The sequence below is a fragment of the Berghia stephanieae genome, chromosome 5 (assembly GCF_034508935.2).
Source record: "Berghia stephanieae isolate SIO BIC M18660-M18661 chromosome 5, UCSD_Bste_1.3, whole genome shotgun sequence".
Classification (NCBI taxonomy): Eukaryota; Metazoa; Mollusca; class Gastropoda; order Nudibranchia; family Aeolidiidae; genus Berghia; species Berghia stephanieae.
The window spans coordinates 23,990,243-24,011,169 of NC_088364.1; the positions used below are offsets into that span (position 1 = coordinate 23,990,243).

At 37.6% G+C, this 20,927-nt stretch overlaps 1 protein-coding gene across 1 annotated transcript in view; it reads right to left on the reverse strand.

Annotated features, from left to right (window-relative positions):
* Window positions 1–329: 329 nt before the first annotated feature.
* LOC144972628 (26S proteasome non-ATPase regulatory subunit 12-like) overlaps window positions 330–20,927 on the reverse strand; it is a 52,944-nt gene continuing 32,346 nt past the window's right edge. The window contains exons 7-10 of the mRNA XM_078914083.1: window positions 20,130–20,264; window positions 14,766–14,878; window positions 8,498–8,672; window positions 330–1,948 (exon numbers count right to left, since the gene is read on the reverse strand). Of these exons, the coding sequence (XP_078770209.1) occupies window positions 1,637–1,948; window positions 8,498–8,672; window positions 14,766–14,878; window positions 20,130–20,264 (735 nt within the window). The 3' untranslated portion in view covers window positions 330–1,636. The remainder of the gene's footprint in view (window positions 1,949–8,497; window positions 8,673–14,765; window positions 14,879–20,129; window positions 20,265–20,927) is intronic.

The window sequence follows — 20,927 nt, forward strand, 5'->3', positions numbered from 1 at the left end:
CTATATTATTATAATTAATAATTGCTCCATCCATTTAACAAATTTTGAATATCTTAAAAGGCAGTTCGAATTTCATCTTTTCAGTTGTCCCACAGTTGCTCGATTTGGGACTGCAGACCATACACCAATCTCAGAATCAAGTCTATCCTGTATGGTGCCAATTTCAATTCCAAAGGACAAATATAGGGTTAAAGAAGAGGCATCAAAAGTGGATTGACAGAGGGAGAACAGAATAAAAGAGCGAAACCCTTTCCCCATGCCCAGAATTGCCCAATGAGGTACGGTCATAATTCAAATCAATTTTCAATCATGGAACAAAATACACTTCACATCATTTCAAAATTTTATTATTGAAATTCAGTTTGGTCATAATCTCTCGCAAACAATATTTCAGAATCTCTCAAATTGGTTTACTTTTTCACTCGCATTTCTTTCCCCCCAAAAAGCTACCAGAACGTACAATTTTAATAAAAAGTACCAACTTGTTTTCAAAATATTAAAATAAACTTCCAAACTCTTATATCATCATTTGAAACAAAATATTGAAAAAAAAAATAATCTTGCAACATCATCATCCTTTCCCATCCCCACCCGATGCTCTTAGAAGACATAAAACTCACTTTTATTTTTTAAATAACAATTATTATTATAATTTGAGGGTGGGCTGATAAATACGTTCGTTTTTTGATAAAACTACAAACCCAGTATCAATGACGAACTGCTTACCATTTTCTGCGATATGCAGGGTGTGGTTCATATAGACTTTCTGGAACAAGGAGAAATGGTGAACTCAAACAATTTGTTTCGAGTCTACAAACTCTTAAAGCTAGACAGCCATGGGCTCGGTACTGCAGCATGATAATACAAGCGAGTACACTAGTAGTCAGACTCTAGATGTCTAAAAATGGTTGAACATACAACTTAACACCATCTGATACATAATCCGAATCTTGCCCCATCTATTTCTTGGTCCCCCAGCTCAAAAAGTATCTCAGAAACCATTAAGACAGTGAAACAGAAATAGTGGCAAATGTTTGATCTTTAAAGGGAAAAGTCATCTGTATTCTTTGCTGACAGAGTGCACCAACGAATCTGATGTTGTAGCTCAGTTGGGATGGTGACTGAAGAAAAATAAAGTACAAAGTTTGTAGCTAGAATTCTAAGCTTTTTTTTTCGACCATGGGTGCCACTCCACAAATCCAATATCCTGAAAATTAAAAATTGTCCCCCACTACCTTGAAAATGTTTCTTGACTCATTGACCCCTCGTTATTGAGGCAACGTAATTAAAACTCAGTCATTGACCACCCCCACCGCCAAACATATTTATCTGAAATCAACTGTATAAACTTTGAAGGAACTAATCAGAAACACAAACTATATTGATTGACTATAGAGGATGATAACGAAAAATAGACCACTTCATAACTTTATTATACCTATTCCCGTTGGGGGTGGGGACACAACCCGGAAAATCTAGTACCAGAAAATCTGTGCCCCGGTATTCCAGGATATCCCTGAAAAGTGGCATCCATGCTTTCGATGTATGATTTATGAATCTGCTATTAGAAACAAACAAAATGGAACTTATTTATCAGCTCACCCTCATACAAAAAGATTCTACATTCCAGCACATACTATAAGGACTTCCCATCACCTGCTGGAGCCAAGCGATGGACCATCTCTTCTTTGTTAATCAAATGATTTGTTTTGTGAACCAATTGCATCAGGTCTGACAAGCTGTTGGACCACTGGTTCAGTATAGCGTTAGGGTCCTTAAGTTGGGTAAAGCTCACAACTCCTGCGAGACGGTCAATCTTGGCTTGAATGGTTTTGTTGACCACCAAGTTGGAAAGAAACTCTTCTGTCTCCCCTTCAGTCAAATCTAAAAGTTGGGACATTCTTTGCATGCGTAGCCTTGTGTAGTATTTAGCCATGACTCGTATATTCTGTGAACAAATAAAAGAGCTTGAAATTGGTAGGTGAAAGGGAAGAAAAAGTCATTATTTAGCAGGCGAGATGTAGTTTTAAAAATTAGAGCTAAAATATATTTTATCAGGACTGAAAACTATAAAAATCAGTCTAATGCAGTTATTTGGCAATGTCCATAGTCATCAAGAATACCAGATGAGCAGATTTGTCTTTTACCAAAAAAAAAAACATAATAATAATATAAAAAACAAAAACAAAGCAATGTACGCTCAGTATCACACATGTCTAGTAAGTGGACAAATATGAATAATACACCTCCCTATACTGCCATGCTTGGGATTTTGGTTAGTTGATGGCTTGGATTAAGGAATCAATGAAACGTGATACATAGAACGGTGACTGTGCCATGGAATCCAGGACTGATTGCAAACACGTTTACCCCTTCCATTTACATAAGTGCACCTTCGGTTACATAAAAACTCCTCCCTCCCTCCCTCCCTCTCTCTCTCTCTCTCTGTCTGTCTCTCTCTCTCTCTCTCTGTCTCTCTCTCTCTCTCTCCTCTCTCTCTCTCTCTCTCCCCTCTCTCTCTCTCCCCTCTCTCTCTCTCTCTCTCTCTCTCTCTCTCTCTCTCTCTCTCTCTCTCTCTCTCTCTCTCTCTCTCTCTCTCTCTCTCTCTGTGTGTGTGTGTGTGTGTGTTATCTTTTCTGTTTTCTTTGTTTATAAATGTTCAAAAAACACCAATTTTTTTTTTCCATTAAGCTGATTGAAAAGAGGAGAACAAGGAATGAACAAATGAATGCAAGTCGAACAAGGGCTTCAAGATTGGATACCCATATGCAATATCAAGACACAGCTAAAGAAGTCAAAAGACGTGTGCAGAAAGACACACAGGAGGACACATGAGGATCCTTTATCAATATACCAAGGCACTTGCTGGAAAATATGGGAAACCAGAGGTACCACCCAAAGATAAAGATGAGAAAACTATTTTTGGAAAAGAGGCTCAATCTAAGTGATGGAGTGAATATTTCAACTGCATTCTGAACAGACCACCACCAGACAACCCTCCTGAAATTTTTCCAGCAAGGAATGAGCTACCAATTAGCTGTGATCCACCATCGACAGCAGAGATTGTGGGTGCTATTAACAAGAAGAAAAGGGGGAAAGCTGCTGGACCAGACCAGATTCCACAGGAGGCTCTAAAAGTTGGTGCTGAAAGATATGCTGAGGCCATTCACCCACTGTTTGAGAGAATCTGGAATGACGGGATATTCCAAAAGGATTGGAAAGAAGGACATGTTGTCAAGCTTCCAAAGAAAGGGGACCTCGGTAATTGTAATAATTATCGAGGAATCACTCTTCTGTCTACCCCGGGAAAGGTTTTTCAACCATATTATTCTAGAGAGAATTAAAAATGCAACAGATGCTAAACTGCATGATGAATAGGCCGGTTTTCGGAAAAGACATTCAACCACCAACCAGATTGCCTCTCTGTGAGTCAGTGGAAGTCTATAGAATGGAACTCTCCTCTTATTGTCAACTTTCTGGATTACGAGAGGGCTTTCGACAGTATTGACAGAGCAACATTGTGGAAAATTCTGGCACATTATGGAATCCCTGAGAAGTTGGTAAACCTCATCAAGGAAATGTATGAAGGAACACGTTGCAGGTGTGTACATGAAGATCTGCTTACTGACAGCTTTGAAATTAAGATTGATGTCAAGCAGGGATGCTTCCTCTCACCATTTCAGTTCATCTTTGCCATTGATTGGCTTATGAAGGAAACCCCCTAAAGGCGAAGAAATGACACACCATGGACCCCCTGGACAGAGTTGGATGATCTGGCTCTTCTATCTCATACCCAAGACCAGATGCAAGCAAAAACCACAATTCTAAACAGCCTCTCAGAATCCATTGGCTTGAGAATTCACTCTGCCAAGTCAAAGGTCCTAAGGATAGGTATGCGCCAAAGGGAGCAGATCAAAGTAAAAGATCAGGAACTTGAAGAAATAGATACTTTCTGCAATCTCAGGAGTATAATAGACAAAGATGGAGGCACAGAAGAAGAGGTGAAAGCATGGATTGGAAAGGCAAAGGCTGCATTCATATCTTTGATCAGAGTTTGGAGAACTAAAGATATCTCCCTTCGACTAAAGCTGGGACTTTTCAACTGAAACATGAAGTCAGTCCTTCTGTATGGATGCATCGCAGGCATGTATAAGGAGGATACAGATTCTCGTAAACAGGTGCAGGCATAAGCTACTCAGAATAAAATGGATGGACAGGATTAAGAACGAAGAAGTATGGAAAAGAACGTAGCTGAAACCAGTGGGAAAGCAAATAGGAAGAAGATGATGGAGGTGGATTGGACACACCCTTAGAAAGAATTCCTCCACTATAACAAAGAAAGTATTGGACTGGAACCCTCAGGGCAGAAGATCAAAGGGAAGGCCACGGGAATATGGAGAAGAGTAAAGAAGCTGATATACAGAGAAGTGATAAGACATGGAATGAGATAAAAAAAGTTAGCTCAAGATAGAGAGGGATGGAAACTGTCTATGGCCTATACCCTGACCCAGGGTGAAAAAGGCAATGATGATGATACTAAAGTTAAAAAATGGGGATATGGGCACAGCTAAAACTGATTTAAGAGACAGGTTGACAAGATTTTATTGAAAAAGCAAAACAGCAAACTGTGACATTTTAAAGAGCATTATCACTGATTCCATTCAACGCAAAGAAAATCATAACTAGAAAGCATTACCTGCCATGAGCAACACCGGAAAAAAAACATCTCATAAAAATAAAGCAGAAACGCTACAACATTACAAAGAGCAGAGGATTGGTAAAACTTCCAATAAATTCCATACCTAATTCATAAGAAACTAAAAAGGGAACATAATAAATATGTCAACAACATGCTCGATAAAGATCATAACAATGATCAGAAAGATGCAAAAGTAACAAAACAATTTTGGAAGTATGTATCCGAAAAAAAAGGGAAAGCTGTTTCAAGTATCAGTACTCTGCGACTCAGTGATGGATCAGAAACCACGGATGTAAAAGAAATTGCCAAACATATTAAACAAGCAGTATGAGAGCGTGTTCACCATTGAAAATCTAAAGCTACCATCCTTGAATAAGAGCCCTATATCATTGTACCAAAAATAACCATTACTGAATATGGAGTCAAAAAGCATGTCATGTAAGATCCAGGAACACATCATTCATCATGTAATGGAACATCTTGAACAGCACAACATCCTTTCAGACTCACAGCATAGTTTCCGGAAGAATAGACCTTCTTCCTTTTGCTGCTTTTATCTAAATAAAAATATATATCAACTGTTCTTCCACATCTATTGAAAGTTCTTTGGTTGCTGTTTTGGCAGCAATATGTAGGAGGTGACATGGACAGCCATTTATATACACGTCTGGGTTCTCCCTGTGAATAAAAGCGCTCACGCCTTTGTTGCTTCCTGTCATGACACTTGCATTGTCACATGCAAATGCCAAACAATTTCTCCACTTTATCCCATTTGCTTGCAATGCAGAGTATAACACTTTGAATATATTCTCTCCAGTAGAAGCACCATCACAAGTTTTCAGAGAAAACATATCTGTCATTACTTTTCCCTCCTCCTCATCAAAAGTCCATGATCAGATGCAGCAATTGGTAAGTTGTGCTCAACTAAAAATTTATTCTACAGCATCTCTGCATTTATCACTTTGTCATCGAGTGGGTTTGGGGTAAGAGTAAAATATGAAGACACAGAGTTCATTTTGGATTTTAATCAGTCATTATCCTGATGTTTCTTTGTTTCCACATGCCTATCGATATCACTTGATCCACCCGATTTGATAGTGAAATCTGTCTCACAAATATCACAACGAGCATGATAATCCCCAAGTTTAGATTTCACGAAAGAAGCCCAGGTCGATGTATATTCTGGCCTAAACTTTTGCTCAACTTTAGGTTTTTTCGCTGGTGGTGCCATTTTTCAAACGTAATGTTATCTAGATCCAGATCTAGCTGAATTTACCACTATTCAGTTTAGCTTAGTATCTCTACTATAATAATAGTTATTTGAAGTAGAGATCTAAAACAATCGGATTTAGAGATAGATAGACTGACTGTCTAACGAAATTAATCACTTACAGCACAAGTCCAAATGTGACACGTTCCGTAAGAATGAAAAGCACTTTATAACTATTAATTCAAGTATAAATCAGTCATTGAATAATCCACAGCACCAGAATCCAAATTAAACAGAATAGAGAGGCGCGAGGATGTCTTCTATTGCAACAAGAAAGAATGATTGACCAACGCTAATAACTGGCACTAAATGACCGATTGACCAACGCGGGTGTCGAAGACTAGGTTGGGCGACTTGATACTTTACTTCGATCAACTCGTGAAGACTGAAATTTTAGAATCGATACCTTAAAAGGCTTTGTTTGCGTCGGATTCATGTCTCTAGGTAATCGTAATCGTAGGCCAAGAGAATCGGATATCAAGACAATGTGTCTAGTGTCACCCTTCACATAAATTTTCGTTAACTATCGGTCCGGTCGAAAAAAAGAGGAATTTGAAGCAGGATCGCGGAATGAAAGGCAATTTCGCTGGATGATTCCGCAGATCGCGGGATGATAGGCACCTCTGTATTGACTGAACTTTTGTTTCAAAGAAAAGTAGTCAATGAATGTCTTCATTCGAACTGGCCGAGTGGTGTTTCATTGCCGTTCACACCCACCACCAAATCTCAGCATCAATGACATCAGACTTACACACAAAACTTATCTAATGATGAAGGCTTTGGCATCACCTGTGTCTGCGTTGATCAGAAGCGCAAGAGCAAGTAGACGTAGACGGTTTTGTAACAAAGTTAAGTAACCACCCCCTGTCACTCCTAGATATAGCCCATGCTAGTGACTTGTGAATGTTCCCTTGCATGTGGGAAGTCAAATCAGACCTTCCCATGGTCTTGATATAAAGTCTTTTTACACAATATGCAGTATGTTTCAAGATTGTTGCTAGTATTTTTTAACCAGTCTTTGAAAGCCAGATATTTGGTCCAGAACTCCTGGAATGTTCCACCAGGCATGATGATTAGCAGTTAACTTAACATTGCTTAATCAGTGATGATAATAGTAATTTATCAAAAAGGAGGAAAATTTCACGTTTTGTATTATGTAATATATTACTATTAGTGTAAAACCATTCTTACCATTAGACATAAATTTACTCTTTGTAAACATTTACTGAATTGTCCTTTTCACATAACATTTTAAAGGCCAACAATAATATCCAAATAAAAGGCCAGAAAGTGTTTTCTTTTGAATTTTACTTTATAAAGCAGGCTACAATATCTTTGTTACAGAAACCTAGTGGTTATGCAGCTTATAAATACAACCAAAGAATCTCTTAAATTTCAAACCATAGTCCAAAGGCAAAAAAAAAGAAGAGTAAACTTAGCCAATCACCTTTGCTTTATTGTATCCCTGTATAACCAGAGTTTTAATGGATGGTTGCGAAAGAAATAGAGAAAGAGAGAGTGAGAGAGAGAGGGAGGGAGAAAAAAAAAAAGGGGGGGGGGGGGGGGGGGGGGAAGGACTTCTCTCCCAGAATAATTTATGGAATTGACCCTATGACCTCTCTACGTTTAAAAAAAAAAGAAGAAAAGTGAAACAGAAAGAGAGGCCAAGAGGGAGAGAGAGAGAGAGGGGCCGAGAGAGAGAGAGAGAGAGAGAGAGAGAGAGAGAGAGAGAGAGAGAGAGAGAGAGAGAGAGAGAGAGAGAGAGAGAGAGAGAGAGAGAGAGAGAAATTAAAAAGGCAAGAGGCACCTACATCAGAGAAAACAAATTAAGGCCCATTTATCCCTCCCCTTCAACCATCAACTAGTCAAAGAAACCACTGGTCTTCTGTATCAATTGTGACATCTGGCGCCATTCTGTCTGGCCCAACGTCATAAAGATGGGACCGTCACTAAATTTCACGAGACTGAGCACAGATGTCAAAATGTGACATAAGGCATTATGGTGATTTTGTGGTTTTGAGGACAATGTTTGACACGGCAAATTCAGCGGAAAATTTCTGAGAAATTCCCAAAATCCCAGAATTCCGCAGAAGATTATTATCACTGCTTGATAAGTAAATAATAAGACATCAAACTTCACGTTTATGACCACACCCGATTTGAAAGTTCCCGACTCAGACAAGAAAAATCAAGACCGGTTTTTATTTTCAAGACTGTTTTTTCCCCGATCTTGAGGAAAGTAAAAAATTCAAGACCATTTCTCGACTTGACTTCCCGACCGAGTGGGAACCCTGTTAACAGATGAATGCAATCTTTGAAATGGAAATTTGGCTAAAAACGACCTTATGGAGGAACAAGCAAAGCATTTTTGAATGTAATGATCATTGTGAATTAGCTGAAATACGTGATAAATGTTCAATTCTTGATCAGCTCCGTCTAAATGCCTGTTTGCTCTGTTTTCTAACCACCGTGCGTTTAGGCAATCACCGCAGCAATTTCATTTTCATATTTTTTTCAAAAATACTTACATGTTCTACTACTCTGTTTTTCAGATCAGCCCATCTCTTTTCGCCTCCTTCCACTTTACTGCTTGAGCTAAACACAAAGGTAGCAGTATCTCCGCCCTTTAAACCTTTTTCATACTCTTTGCAAAGTTGACTCCACTTGATTATTTCATTGGTATTGAAGTTCTTCAAAAAATTTCTGGAAAAATTGAGAATATGGACTAATTAAAACCCTTCAAAATACTGAAAAAAATTAATCACATCATGAAATAAAGAACTTTTCTGAAAATGTGTTGGTATAGATAAACAATAAATATTTTAAAAATAGATAAATATATAAATAAATATACATTTTATTTCTATAGAGTAATTGACAAATTCTCAGTGAACAGCATATCTCAGAAATCATGTTTTATTTTATAACCGTAATAAAGCTGGTCTTCTGTTAAAACTATTCCAATTGTCTGTTTTCCTTTATCGCCGGTTTAGATCCAGAAACATCTGAGATTGATTTTTTTGTTTCATTGTGCTTAGACTGAATAAGAAACTGACTGTCAAGATTGTTCGTTTGTTTGTTTTTAAGGGTTTTACGGCGCTTGCAACACATTAAGGTCATATCAGCACCAGTAAAAAGGAAGAAAATGGGATAGTAAAAAGTTCTAGAATTACAATTAAAGCACTAAAGAAAAGGTAAGACAAAGGGGAATTGGTTCAAATAGGAAACAGATTTACAGTTTACAAATCATATTGTATAATATGTAAAAAAAAACATAATACAACAATGCATAACAGAGAGATGATTTACAAGGAAAAAAATATCATCTCCCAAAACTGTAACTATACATTCGACTGTTTCCCTCCCAGCCAAGGACTCCGGCCTGGGTCAGGACAAAACTAAGTAATCTCATTCCAAGACAAAGACAGAAAGCATGTCGGAAAATGGGTATGGGGGGATAGAAGACACAGTATGTACTTCCCTGCCCACTATGGGAGGTCAGGATCCCCACCCGGACTGTCAAGATGAAGAAGATTCTATTTTCTATATCAGCCATACAGTAGTTTCATACAATTGGTCATAGTCTAGGTTCTCGAAGTAAACCTGTGGCCGGATTCAAAGAAACTGATTATCAAGAGTCACAAAAGTGGAGCATCTGACAATGTTGCCAAAATCAGTCCTTCACTTTAGCAGCCAATGACTCGTTCTAAAATATCTAAGTTGGTGTCCGGTCTATAAAAATTGTTTGACAGATAAAAAAAGTGTGGTTAAGCTAATTAATATATTTCAATACTTCAATGAATGTGTTCAGTGAATGAAATGGCAATAATAAGAGAAGAAACACTCATCTAACTTCTCTAAGTGATATTGTAAAGCACTTTGAGGTTTCAGCATATAGTGCTATAGAAAATTACTTTGTTATTATTAACTACATTTTGGTCACTCTCAGCAAAAATTGAGTCATAAAATTATCTTTATTTTAAAGTCACAGTCAAGGCCTTCTACCGTTAAAACAACTTCCCTTTTCCGCATTCCAGTTTTATGATTATCTTGTTTGCTGGAAATTCGAGGAGAGATCCAGAAACACCCGAAGGAGTGGAGAAAGAAAAAAGAAAGAAACAGAAAAATAAACGCCAAAAGGAAGAAGAAAAAAATAGAGTGTAAAGTAAGGAACAGGAAAGTCAGACCAATGGAAAGAAAGACGGTGATTCTGACTTTAGCAATGACGGTTGTAGTGATAGAAAAGAACTGGAAAAAAAAATGAAGTCGGTGTTCGTTGAGAGTGATGGAGAGGTTGATATGGAAATGGTGAAACAACGATAAAAATGAGAAATGTGTTGGTTGTGAATCGAAAGGGATTCCAGGAGTCTGATTCATGGAGCGGGACTATGGTAGGCTCAGACTATAGCAAAGTCTGAGACTTTGTAGTCTAAGACTTTGGGAAATCAGAGACTACGGAAAGTTAGCTATTCATGGAGTCAGACTTCGTCCCTGACTATCAAGTCTCTGACTACGCTTGCGAAGTCTCAGACTACAGAGGTCAATCTATTTTTAACTGGGGATTCCTCGGAAACGTACCACAACACGTCATAGAAATGTGTTACTTTTCCCGCTGCGCATGCGTCATACGAAGTGGCACAGAAATCATATCTATTTCTTCTTCGTGTTTGTTTTGATCGTTTTTTTTTTTTTTGTTTGTTTGTTTGTTTTGTTGTTGTTTTTTCCCCACAAATAAAAATAGTGTGAGACAAGTTTAAGGGTGTAAAATTGTTTGAGAATGTGTGTGTGTAATGTTTTTAGTAAATATAAATAACGATGGCTTGGCACTTAAATGATTCTTATCCACGGTGTAGCATTGTTCTCAGTAGAGAGCGGTGGGCGCTGCCTGAAGCATGGGGTCCCGAAAATACTAACGAAAGAGTGATGATGGAGAGGAATCGGTGGAAACAATACAGACAATGGGCGTTTCGGGTACAAACCCTTCGTCGGCACAACAATAAACAAATAAACGTTGAAAACAAATAAGATGAAATGCAGTATAAATTGCATCGTCTGTACTCAACGATGGTTGGAGTGTGAACAAATCGTTAGCCCGGTGTGATAGAAATGATAAGGCCAGTGAGAGACGTGAAATTTCTAGAAAATAATGGACGATAAAAGACATAAAAGAAATGTAATAGTAGTCGTAGTAGTAGTAGTAGTAGTAGTAGTAGTAGTAGTAGTAGTAGTAGTAGTAGTAGTAGTAGTAGTAGTAGTAGTAATGGTAGTAGTTGTAATAGTAGTATTAGTAGTAGTAGTATTAGTAGTAGTAGTAGTAGTAGTAGTAGTAGTAGTAGTAGTAGTAGTAGTAGTAGTAGAGTAGTTAGTAGTAGTAGTAGTAGTAGTAGTAGTAGTTGTTGTTGTTGTTGTTGTTGTTGTTGTTGTTGTAGAAGTTGTAGTTGTAGTAGCAGCAGTAGTAGTAGTAGTAGAAGTAGTAGTAGTGGTAGTTGTAGTAGTAGTAGGAGTAATGATAATAGTGAAAGTAGCAGCAGCAACAGTAGTAGTAGTAGTCGTAGTAATAGTAGTAGTAGTAGTAGTAGTAGTAGTAGTAGTAGTAGTAGTAGTAGTAGTAGGAGGAGGAGGAGGAGGAGGAGGAGGAGGAGGAGGAAGTTACTATGACTGTGTGTTGGGGGGGGGGGGGGAGGAGGAGTCCCTGCAGAGTGTTTCGAATGGGCAAGATGACGAGTGTATGTGCGATTGTCGAATCTTCGAGAAAAGTAAAGAAAATAAAATAAACAAAACCAATAAATAAATAAATAAATAAATAAATAAATAAATAAATAAATAAATAAATAAATAAATAAAAATAAATATAAAATCAAAAACTGTCGGGTATTCTTGTTCTAATCGCTGTACAATTACTTCCCCAGCGTAGAGGACATATTATGATCTTGAAATTTAGTCCCAGACTACGATATTTACGCCTGCTAAATCGCGGGTGTAAATTTCACCCGTTTAGTCCCTCGTTTAGTCTAAGACTTGGCGTAGTCAGGCTTCATGAATATCTTACAACGCCTTTTAGTCTGAGACAACGGATTTAGTCTAGGACTATCGTCGTAGTCCCGCTCCATGAATCAGACCCCTGGAGTGTAATGTGAGACTTTTTGTGACAAACGTCTAATCTAAGAAGAATTGGCAGACCTGAATTTTGTGTGCACTTTGTGTTGCTCAAATCAGCGATCTTTTCCAATTTTCTACCCTGGGTGCCTCTGTATGCTAGGTATAATATTTGTTTGTAGTTATAAATCTAAACTTAGATGCCTTGTTGATAATTTTTGGCCACTGAAGATATTTGCGGCCACAAAAACATTGAAAGACCACTCTCTTGTGGCTGGTGATGTTTAATGTTTAGAAAGACACAGTTCCTTCTTAAATATTGCAAATTATTCTATGGCCAGAAAGCTATGCAAATGGCTATATGACACATTTTCAACTATTTGCTGGCCAGTAAGATGTTTTGACATGGTAGCTGATAAAAAGAATAAAAACTCATCAAACGTGTGAGAAACAGCCTTCATCTGATATACCAATAAATAAGCTTGCTATAAATAGCATATTGGTCCATCTACCACAAATAGGTGCAGCAGACAACAATGTCGAGAGATATTATTTTTTTAGCCGATAAGACATCATTTACTCTTTATTCTTGGTCTGGCCGAAGCATTGGAAAAAATCCTCCTTGATTTGGCCGCACCATAAAAAAGCATAATTTCCCTCCTAAGGCTGAAGTTTACCTTAACAGTGATCTCAGTCCTGCCGGCTAATTTTTCCTTTTTACCCATTTTTCAGAGCATAGCAATAAAATGAGCTACTCCAATCAAAAAGTGACTCCATCTTTAACTTAAGAGGACTTTAGACAGTTGGATACAGAAACTCTTCTGGAAACAATTCTTTTCAAATATTTTATATTTTGTTGAAAGGTGCTTATTGCAATATTTTTCATGAAGACATTCATCGGAGGTCGGGTTTGAAATATATTTGTGGCTTTGTCATACTTCCACAAACCGTCTTTATTTTTGGACATTATGCTAGGTAATGATTGCTGATACTTGTATCTGAATTTCATTAAAATGTAGCAATTCACTTTGTAGATATTTACCAACAAAATGCGATGTATATGTGTTTTATTACACAACGGCCCAAATTATTTCTGCTCTAACAACACTGGCATCTTTTGGCTGGTTCGTAAAAAGGTGTATCAGACCCATTCATGCCCCATTAATTTATGATACCATGAATGACCCCGCATGGTCAAGTTGGTGTGATACATGGGTTGTGAGAAATAAACAAAGAACTGTTTAAATGACCTTGATTTTATGTCAAATTGATGTATGGGTCTATTGTGATTTTAATATTTTGGAGATTTAAAAAAAAATGTTTTTGGTCGCTCTTTGTCTTTTATTTCTCATAGTAAGCCCATCATCTCTAAAAAAGGATGGTGTATGTGTGTGTCTTGCAGTTGTGAAAGAATGTATAGTCTGATTAGTTCACATGACTCAGTACCGTCCTACGAACCCATTGCAAAGTTGAAATCATTTTGTTTTTTGTCCATGGTGTGCAGAGCTGCCAACCCTTCATATTCCAAAAGTGGAATCAGAACGTCAGAAAATAGGAATTTGAAACAAAAAATAGGAATTTCTTAACAATTGATAATTCAGTATCAAATTACGACCAACTTTGCCACCAAATACATAAAGACAGTACTCAGGCACAACTGGCAAAACTACATATCACATTTTTAGGTAATGGAATGGGGAAGGGGAAAGGAGTGCATTTAATTTTCCTATTAAGCTCCCTTTTGGCAATCGTTAAAAAGAAAATTCACCTTTTAACCTCCCCCCCCCCCCCCCCCTCCCTCCATTTTTTAAACTCTTACCATGATCATCATTATTGAAAATCAGAATTTTAGAGACAATGGCGGAATTGTGGAAAGGGAAGAGTGAAATAGGAATGATTCTGTCAAAAGCGGAAGGGTTGGCAAGTACGGCTATGTGGTCTAGTGGTATGACACTCGCTTTCGGATCGGAAGGTCCTGGGTTCGAGCCTCGCTCGGCACATAGTTGAGTCCTTGGAAAAGACTCTTTACTCACATTCTCTCACCGTACTCAGGTGTAAAATGAGTACCTGGCCGTTAACAGCGTTGTCTTTGTCCGAAAAATTGTAATATCGCCTAACAGGCGTCATGTCTCGTCCTACATGTTAAATGTTGCTGTTGACCAGGGACCCCTTGTAAAGCGCATTGAGCACGTTAAGTGGATATTGCGCTATATAAATGCTCACAAAAAAAAAAAAAAAAAAAAAAAAAAAAAAAAAAAAAAAGTATGGGTGGGCTGTCACAGTATAATTCTAATGCTTTATTTAATAAGTCCGGGGTGATAAAAGGGCAAATATCGTGAAGGTGCAGTTTTCTTTGGTTTGGATGCTTTTTAACCATTCAATGATTTCATCAGTATTGATTTTTTCTCACTTGTTTGCTGATTTTTCCAATTTCAGTTTGAAAATTTCAATCAAACTTTAAACTGACACAAAAAATTTTAATTAACGACAGAATATTAGCAATAATGGCAATGCCACAAAGATCCCTCCCCTCCTTCTGCTGTCCCTATACATGCTAAATAAATTAACAAAACAAAATAAAAAATAAAATGAATTTTTAAAAAAGAAGATTAAAATAAACAACAATAAATTGATAACCAGATTTCAAAGACGAAAAGGGTACAAACAAGCTATTGTAAATGTTGAGAAATTGGAACTAACTGATAAAACGGAAGATCCTCCAAATTCTTATCTTGAGACACTCTTGCCATCAGGTCTGACTGTTCATTGTCATAAGGAGCTAAAACCAAATACAATACAACACACTGCAGGGCCTGAGAAAAAAAAAGACAAAAATTTGACGTTTTTTTTGTCCATCACCATAAATTAGTAGAAATCAGTAAAATGCAATGATTCAATTAATTAAGACCCATTTGAAAAACAGGGTATTTTAATTTCCTAAAATTAGAATAGGATAAGAAGCAATAAACTGTAAATTCTGATACTGTATTCCAAAGAAGGTTTTTAAAAATAGTAGTTAAAAACCAGATGGGGAGGACCGTTTGTGTGTAGCTTTTTTTCAGACCACACCCAATTTGAAAGTTCCCGACTCAGACAAGTAAAAATCAAGACCATTTTTATTTTCAAGACCATGTTTCCCTGATCTTGAGGAAAAAATTCAAGACCATTTCCTGACTTCCCAACCCAGTGGGAACCCTGTTTTTTCTTTTCTATCCCATATATCATAATTGATTTCACATATTATCATAAGCAACAAGTTTAACACACTATCATATCAGCAAAAATGTGTCTGCACAGTGCATGGTAATGAAGGATTTTATTTACCATGTGCTAAAATCATGATTTATTCCAAAACCACAAATCACTAGATGCAAAATATAAAACATAATAATATAGAAGTGATTAAATGTCATGATATTACATGAAATCAACTATGACAGAATTTGATGTCTATTTGTAAAAATACACAGCTATGACACTAACTTAAAATTAGCTTGGTGGTAGTGATAATGATGTGTTCGTGTAGTTTAAGTTATTGGGTTTATGATAGTGGTTTAGATTGGGTCATCCCCCCCCCCCCCCCCCAAAGACCATTTTATCATCATCAATACAAAATGACTAAGGCAGACAAAGACAAACAGATAGTTTTGTGCAAATCTCTCTGTCTCTCTCAAATACTGTCTCACTCACTCTTCACACATCAATGACACTATAACAGAATGCACAAATGCATCAGCTTGGCGGCCATCCCATTTAATGTGATGAATTTGGTGTGCGTCCATGAGTTTGTCAATGTTTGGGGTCATGGATGTCAGCCGTTGTTGCAAATCCTCTCCATAGACAATGTTGAGACTATTTCGGGACTTTGAAAGAATGTGTGTTAGAATGCTGAAACCCCTCTCCATCAGAAATGACATCGGGGCAGCGATGGAAAAACCATTTAGCCTCTTTCCAAATTGCGGCTCTCAATCTGAAATATTGATACTTTTCTCGCTCGACTTTAACTCGAAATCATTTTGCAATTCAAACAGTTCATCTTGGGTGGTGGATCCGGACAGGCAAATCGTCAATACCAAACTCCTATGGACTCAGGATCCATACTGGCACATCAAGATTAAAGTAGGTCCTGGAAGCGATTTCTCATATAAACCTCATTTTTTCAATGTGATCTGTGAAATTTCGAATGTTGTCATCAGAGATATGCTCTGCAATGCCTTTGAGGTTCGGATATTTAGTGAAGTCTCTTCAAAAGAGGAAGCGCCTTGTAAATAGGAAGATTTGCTATGAATCTAGATAAAGCGGATTTCACTTGGATCATGTTTACGTCAATACCTTTTAACTGTAGATTCAGTTCATTGAATTTTCCATAGACATCAGACAGGTAAGTAATTTGTCTTTGATTCCATTGAGTTGGTCGGTGATTGGAGAATTGATTGACTGTAAAAACTCGACAAGGGAGTTGAATAGTGCAAATAATTGAGCAAGACAGTTCCCTTTAGAGAGCCATCAAATCTTTGTGTGGAGCAGTAACCAACTGAACCCTTCGTCATTCTCCATGCATAGCTGTTGGAAAATGTGCACTTTTAACTTTACATGCTGGGTAAGATTTTTAGCCACAATGTGTTGTTTGTGAATCACACAATGCATTAATAAAATGTTTGGCACAGCCTTTTTCAAAAATGCTGTCAAGCCACGATAGTACCCTACCATGGCAGCTGCCCCATCTCTGGCACACGCTTCAACATTTGTGATTGGGATTTCCTATCTTCGAAAAAATCACGAATAGTTTTGGACAGTGTTGCCCTATGGTGTCTGTAGTTGAGGTGCATGCAAAGAGTTCTTGGCAAATGTGATTGCCTTGTATAAAACAATCTATAGATCAGCAGTATGGCATCATTGTTGCTGAAGAGTCGACTCGTCCAATTGAAGGCTGAATTTGATCACTTTAAAAAGCTGAATCAATTGACCTCAGCTTCTCCCGCCATATCATCAATTTGCCTTTGAATTATGCTCTTACTTCAAGATAAAGCCTTCATTACTGATTCAGGATCTTTGTGTAGAGCAATCATTATAACTTGTATGTCTGGGGCATGTTTCACCTATGATGAGAGGTTTGCTTAAAAAATCAAAATAATTCCTAGTATAATCAATCCTATTTAGTTGCTGATCATCGCCCCCAAATTCAAATTTTTCTTTCATCGCCCACTGGTTTAGATGATAAGGATGTAGTGATGGTGGTTATAGTTCTTGTAGTGATGATGATATTCTGTTGGTGGTTGTAGTGCTGTTGAATGGTGGTAGTGGTTGTTGAGGTTTTAGTAATGATAATTTTACTGTGTTTGTTGTAGTGATGATGATCCAATCCAATCCAAAATAGTTGCAGCTTCATGTGATGAAGACTGACGCAAATAAGTTTGGTGGGGTGGCATTGACATACTATCTATTTATTGTTTTTAAACTGGTGGATTTTTAAATAACTATGGACTATTGTCAGAATATTGGTTGCTCTCACATTTTCAGGGATACTGTTCCATGTGCAAATAGTACTGGAGAAGAACGACTGTTTATGCACAATGATTCTGGATATGGCAGTGCATATGAATTTTCTTTTCTTCTGTGGTTTTTCAATGTGTTAATAGGGACTGTGGTGGTTCCCTGTCAGCTGTTGCACCATACACCTTTCAATAAGTGGTGTCCAGTTTAAATGCTCCATCATGTCTTTTACATTGTGTTGTCGGTTGTAGTCATTACAGACAAATCGACAGGCCCTTCTTTGTTTCATTTCTATCTTACTGATCAAATGTTGATGTAATCGGGTCCCATAAACTAAGGGTGTTATTGGCTTTGTTGCCCATCTTTTCAATATGTGGGTTTCACTTTAGCTTGTCGTCAATTGTTATGCACAGGTAATCAGCATTTCTTGCAGTTTTCGTTATTCGGATGGCTTTAAACTTTTTTGGATGGAACTTCACTTTCCACTCACTTTCCCATTCTTGTAGGTTTGCAAGGTCCTGTTGTAGAATGACCCAGTCTTTCTCTGATTTTATATGTCGGTATAATAGACTATAATCTGCAAACAACCAAATCTTTGAGACTAGGGATATTCTTTCTGGTATATTGTTGATATAAACGAGAAATAATGGTGGTGATGCAAATGGCGGTGGTTGTAATAATGATATTAGTGATGATAATATAAGCAACATCCTCTATTCTTAGAATATAAAACCTCAGGTAGATCAGGCAGGGTGAGAACAGAACGTTTTTAAAATTCCTTTGAACCCTCTACCTCAAGGAGACTTTCTCAAAGTGGCATTAAGATGAAGATCAAGGGCAGTGTGGGTGGGTGAATGGTGGGTGTGAATATATTACAGTCCACTCTGGATAATCGCAGCACCTTGGGATCAGCGAAAATGTTGCGATTAACCGAAGTTGAAATTATCCGAAGTTGAGTTTCCTGCCCACTATTGCAACATTTTACACAAATATGGTAAATCCAATCAGTTGTTGTGAACATTGTTCTGAGTCCACCACAGACATGACAGCCCTGTATAGATTTTGACAAGCAAAATCAGATTTGAGGAAAGCCGACATCTTAAGATTGGATTCACTTTCACATTTTGTTATTAACATTTGTAAGAGTCCAAGAGATTAGCCGTGATGAGAGACAATGAGGTCTCACCAAACCCATTGGCCACAATGTACAGTTGTTAATCACTAAACTCAGTCTCTCCTCACAACTGTCATCGTCTACACCATGCCCAACCCACTTGCCTCATGTCTAATGGTCACAGATGACCGCACAAACCCGAACTGCAAAGCCCTGCCTCTTTTGTCTCTAATAGTGTGGTGACACACTAATGAAGTATTAAATCCCGACCACTCTCGATTCTTCAATGTGTCATGATTTCACAAGAAATCTGATCATGAGATTTTGTTTGATTGATTTCCATAAATTTGCCCCCTTTTGAGATTGAAAATGTGTTGCGATTAACCGAAGTTTGTTGCAATTAACCAGTGACTTTTATATAGAATTAATTCCGTTTCTTGGGAAATGTTGCGATTAACTGAAAGTTGCAATTAACCGAGTTGCTATTATCCGGAGTGGACTGTATATGTAATTATAGAGAATAAAAAGGTATGAAATTAGGTAGGTACAAGAGAAGAATGTTTGTTTGAGAGAGAGAGAGAGAGAGAGAGAGAGAGAGAGAGAGAGAGAGAGAGAGAGAGAGAGAGAGAGAGAGAGAGAGAGAGAGAGAGAGAGAGAGAGTAGAGATGAGAGAGAGAAGAGAGAAGAGGAAGAGGAGAGAGAAGAGAGAAGAGAAAGAGAGAGAGAAGAAGAAGAGGAGATGAGAGAGAGGAGAAGGGAAGAGAGAGAGAGAGAGAGAGAGAGAGAGAGAGAGAGAGAGAGAGATATGGCAGGAATGAGAAATTATTTTTTTTATTTGTTTAGTTATTCTGTGTTTGTCAGGGGTACTATCATCTGTTGAAAGTTAAAACTTCACTTGCATATACAGGCACACATGTGATCTTGCTAAAACAGTGCACACATCTTTTATTGTTACTCTAATAATGTTTATACATTTTTCTCCAACCAAGATGGAATGACGGTGTAGCGATTAAGAGGAGCAATTATTTAGAAAACAATCAGGTTTCCAGGGATGTGTATTGTATAACCGGAGTGGGCTATAAAGCGATGTGCAATTAAACAGAGTCGACTGTATTATCATACTGGCACTTGATTTTCTTGATTTACTCTAGAGCACTGTATACGGTTAAAATAATGACAATATACACTGGAGAGTGAAAGCGTGGGACTTGTCTTCTCTCAGGCACTGGTCTTCGCATGGGCACTGTCAGGGTCTCAACACGACCCCTTTTCCACCATCTTGAAAACCCCTGGATAATGACATGATTTTTCGGTCCTGGTCTATGTCATTTGGGGGTTGCACTTTAGATGGTAAATGATAAGACAGATCAGGCAATATAGTAAAGTATACACAGGTGTAGAAATATAGTTGTGAGTAAAAAGCTCTACAGCAATTGTATCATTTATAACAACCTTACATCTTTCATTTGTTGTTTGTCCTTCTGAATCTGGTCTGTGTTGTAAATGGCCATATAGTGTTTGCAGATGGACAAGTATGAGCCCTCATGTTGGTCTAACTCAATCATTAGTTGATAGAACTTAAGTTTCAATTCCTGTAACAAAATCAAAAGACAAATAAATATTAAACATTTGATGAAGTATGATGCAACTTTCCAATTCCAATTATAATATGTAAGGCTACTTTTAATGAATCAATATGGCCGCATTGTCTTTATGGACGCTTGCCATGAACAATGTGTGTATTACTTTGAGTGTTTCAGTCTGTTCTTAGTATCCAGTTAGTAATTTGTTTTCATAAGTCTCTGTCCAGTGCAAGTGTTCTTAGTTTTTGAAGGTCGTCATGTGTGTTAAGTTGCTGAGGCAATTCTTTGTTTCCTTGTGTTGTTGAAATCAGTTCTTCAGTTGTTTCTAAATATATTTTATATTTTTTAGATCTTGATTCAATGTTGTTGGAAGTGAAGGAACTCCCCAATTCTTTTTAACATATATCTGGAAGCAACACTAAAAGAGTTAAGACAAAAACTTCCCGATTCCTCAAATCCTTACCCGCGAACTGATCTATGCAGACCATGTTGATATTACCAAGTTAGCGATTGCACTCGTCAAGTTATACGAACGATCACATGATCAAATTTTCTTTCCCATTCCCTCGTCACAACAATTCAGAACGAAGATGAAGAGCCTGCCTCTCACGTTAGAAGATGGAAACGATCGTGTGATCAAATTTTTTTCCCCGTTCCCTCGTCACAACAATT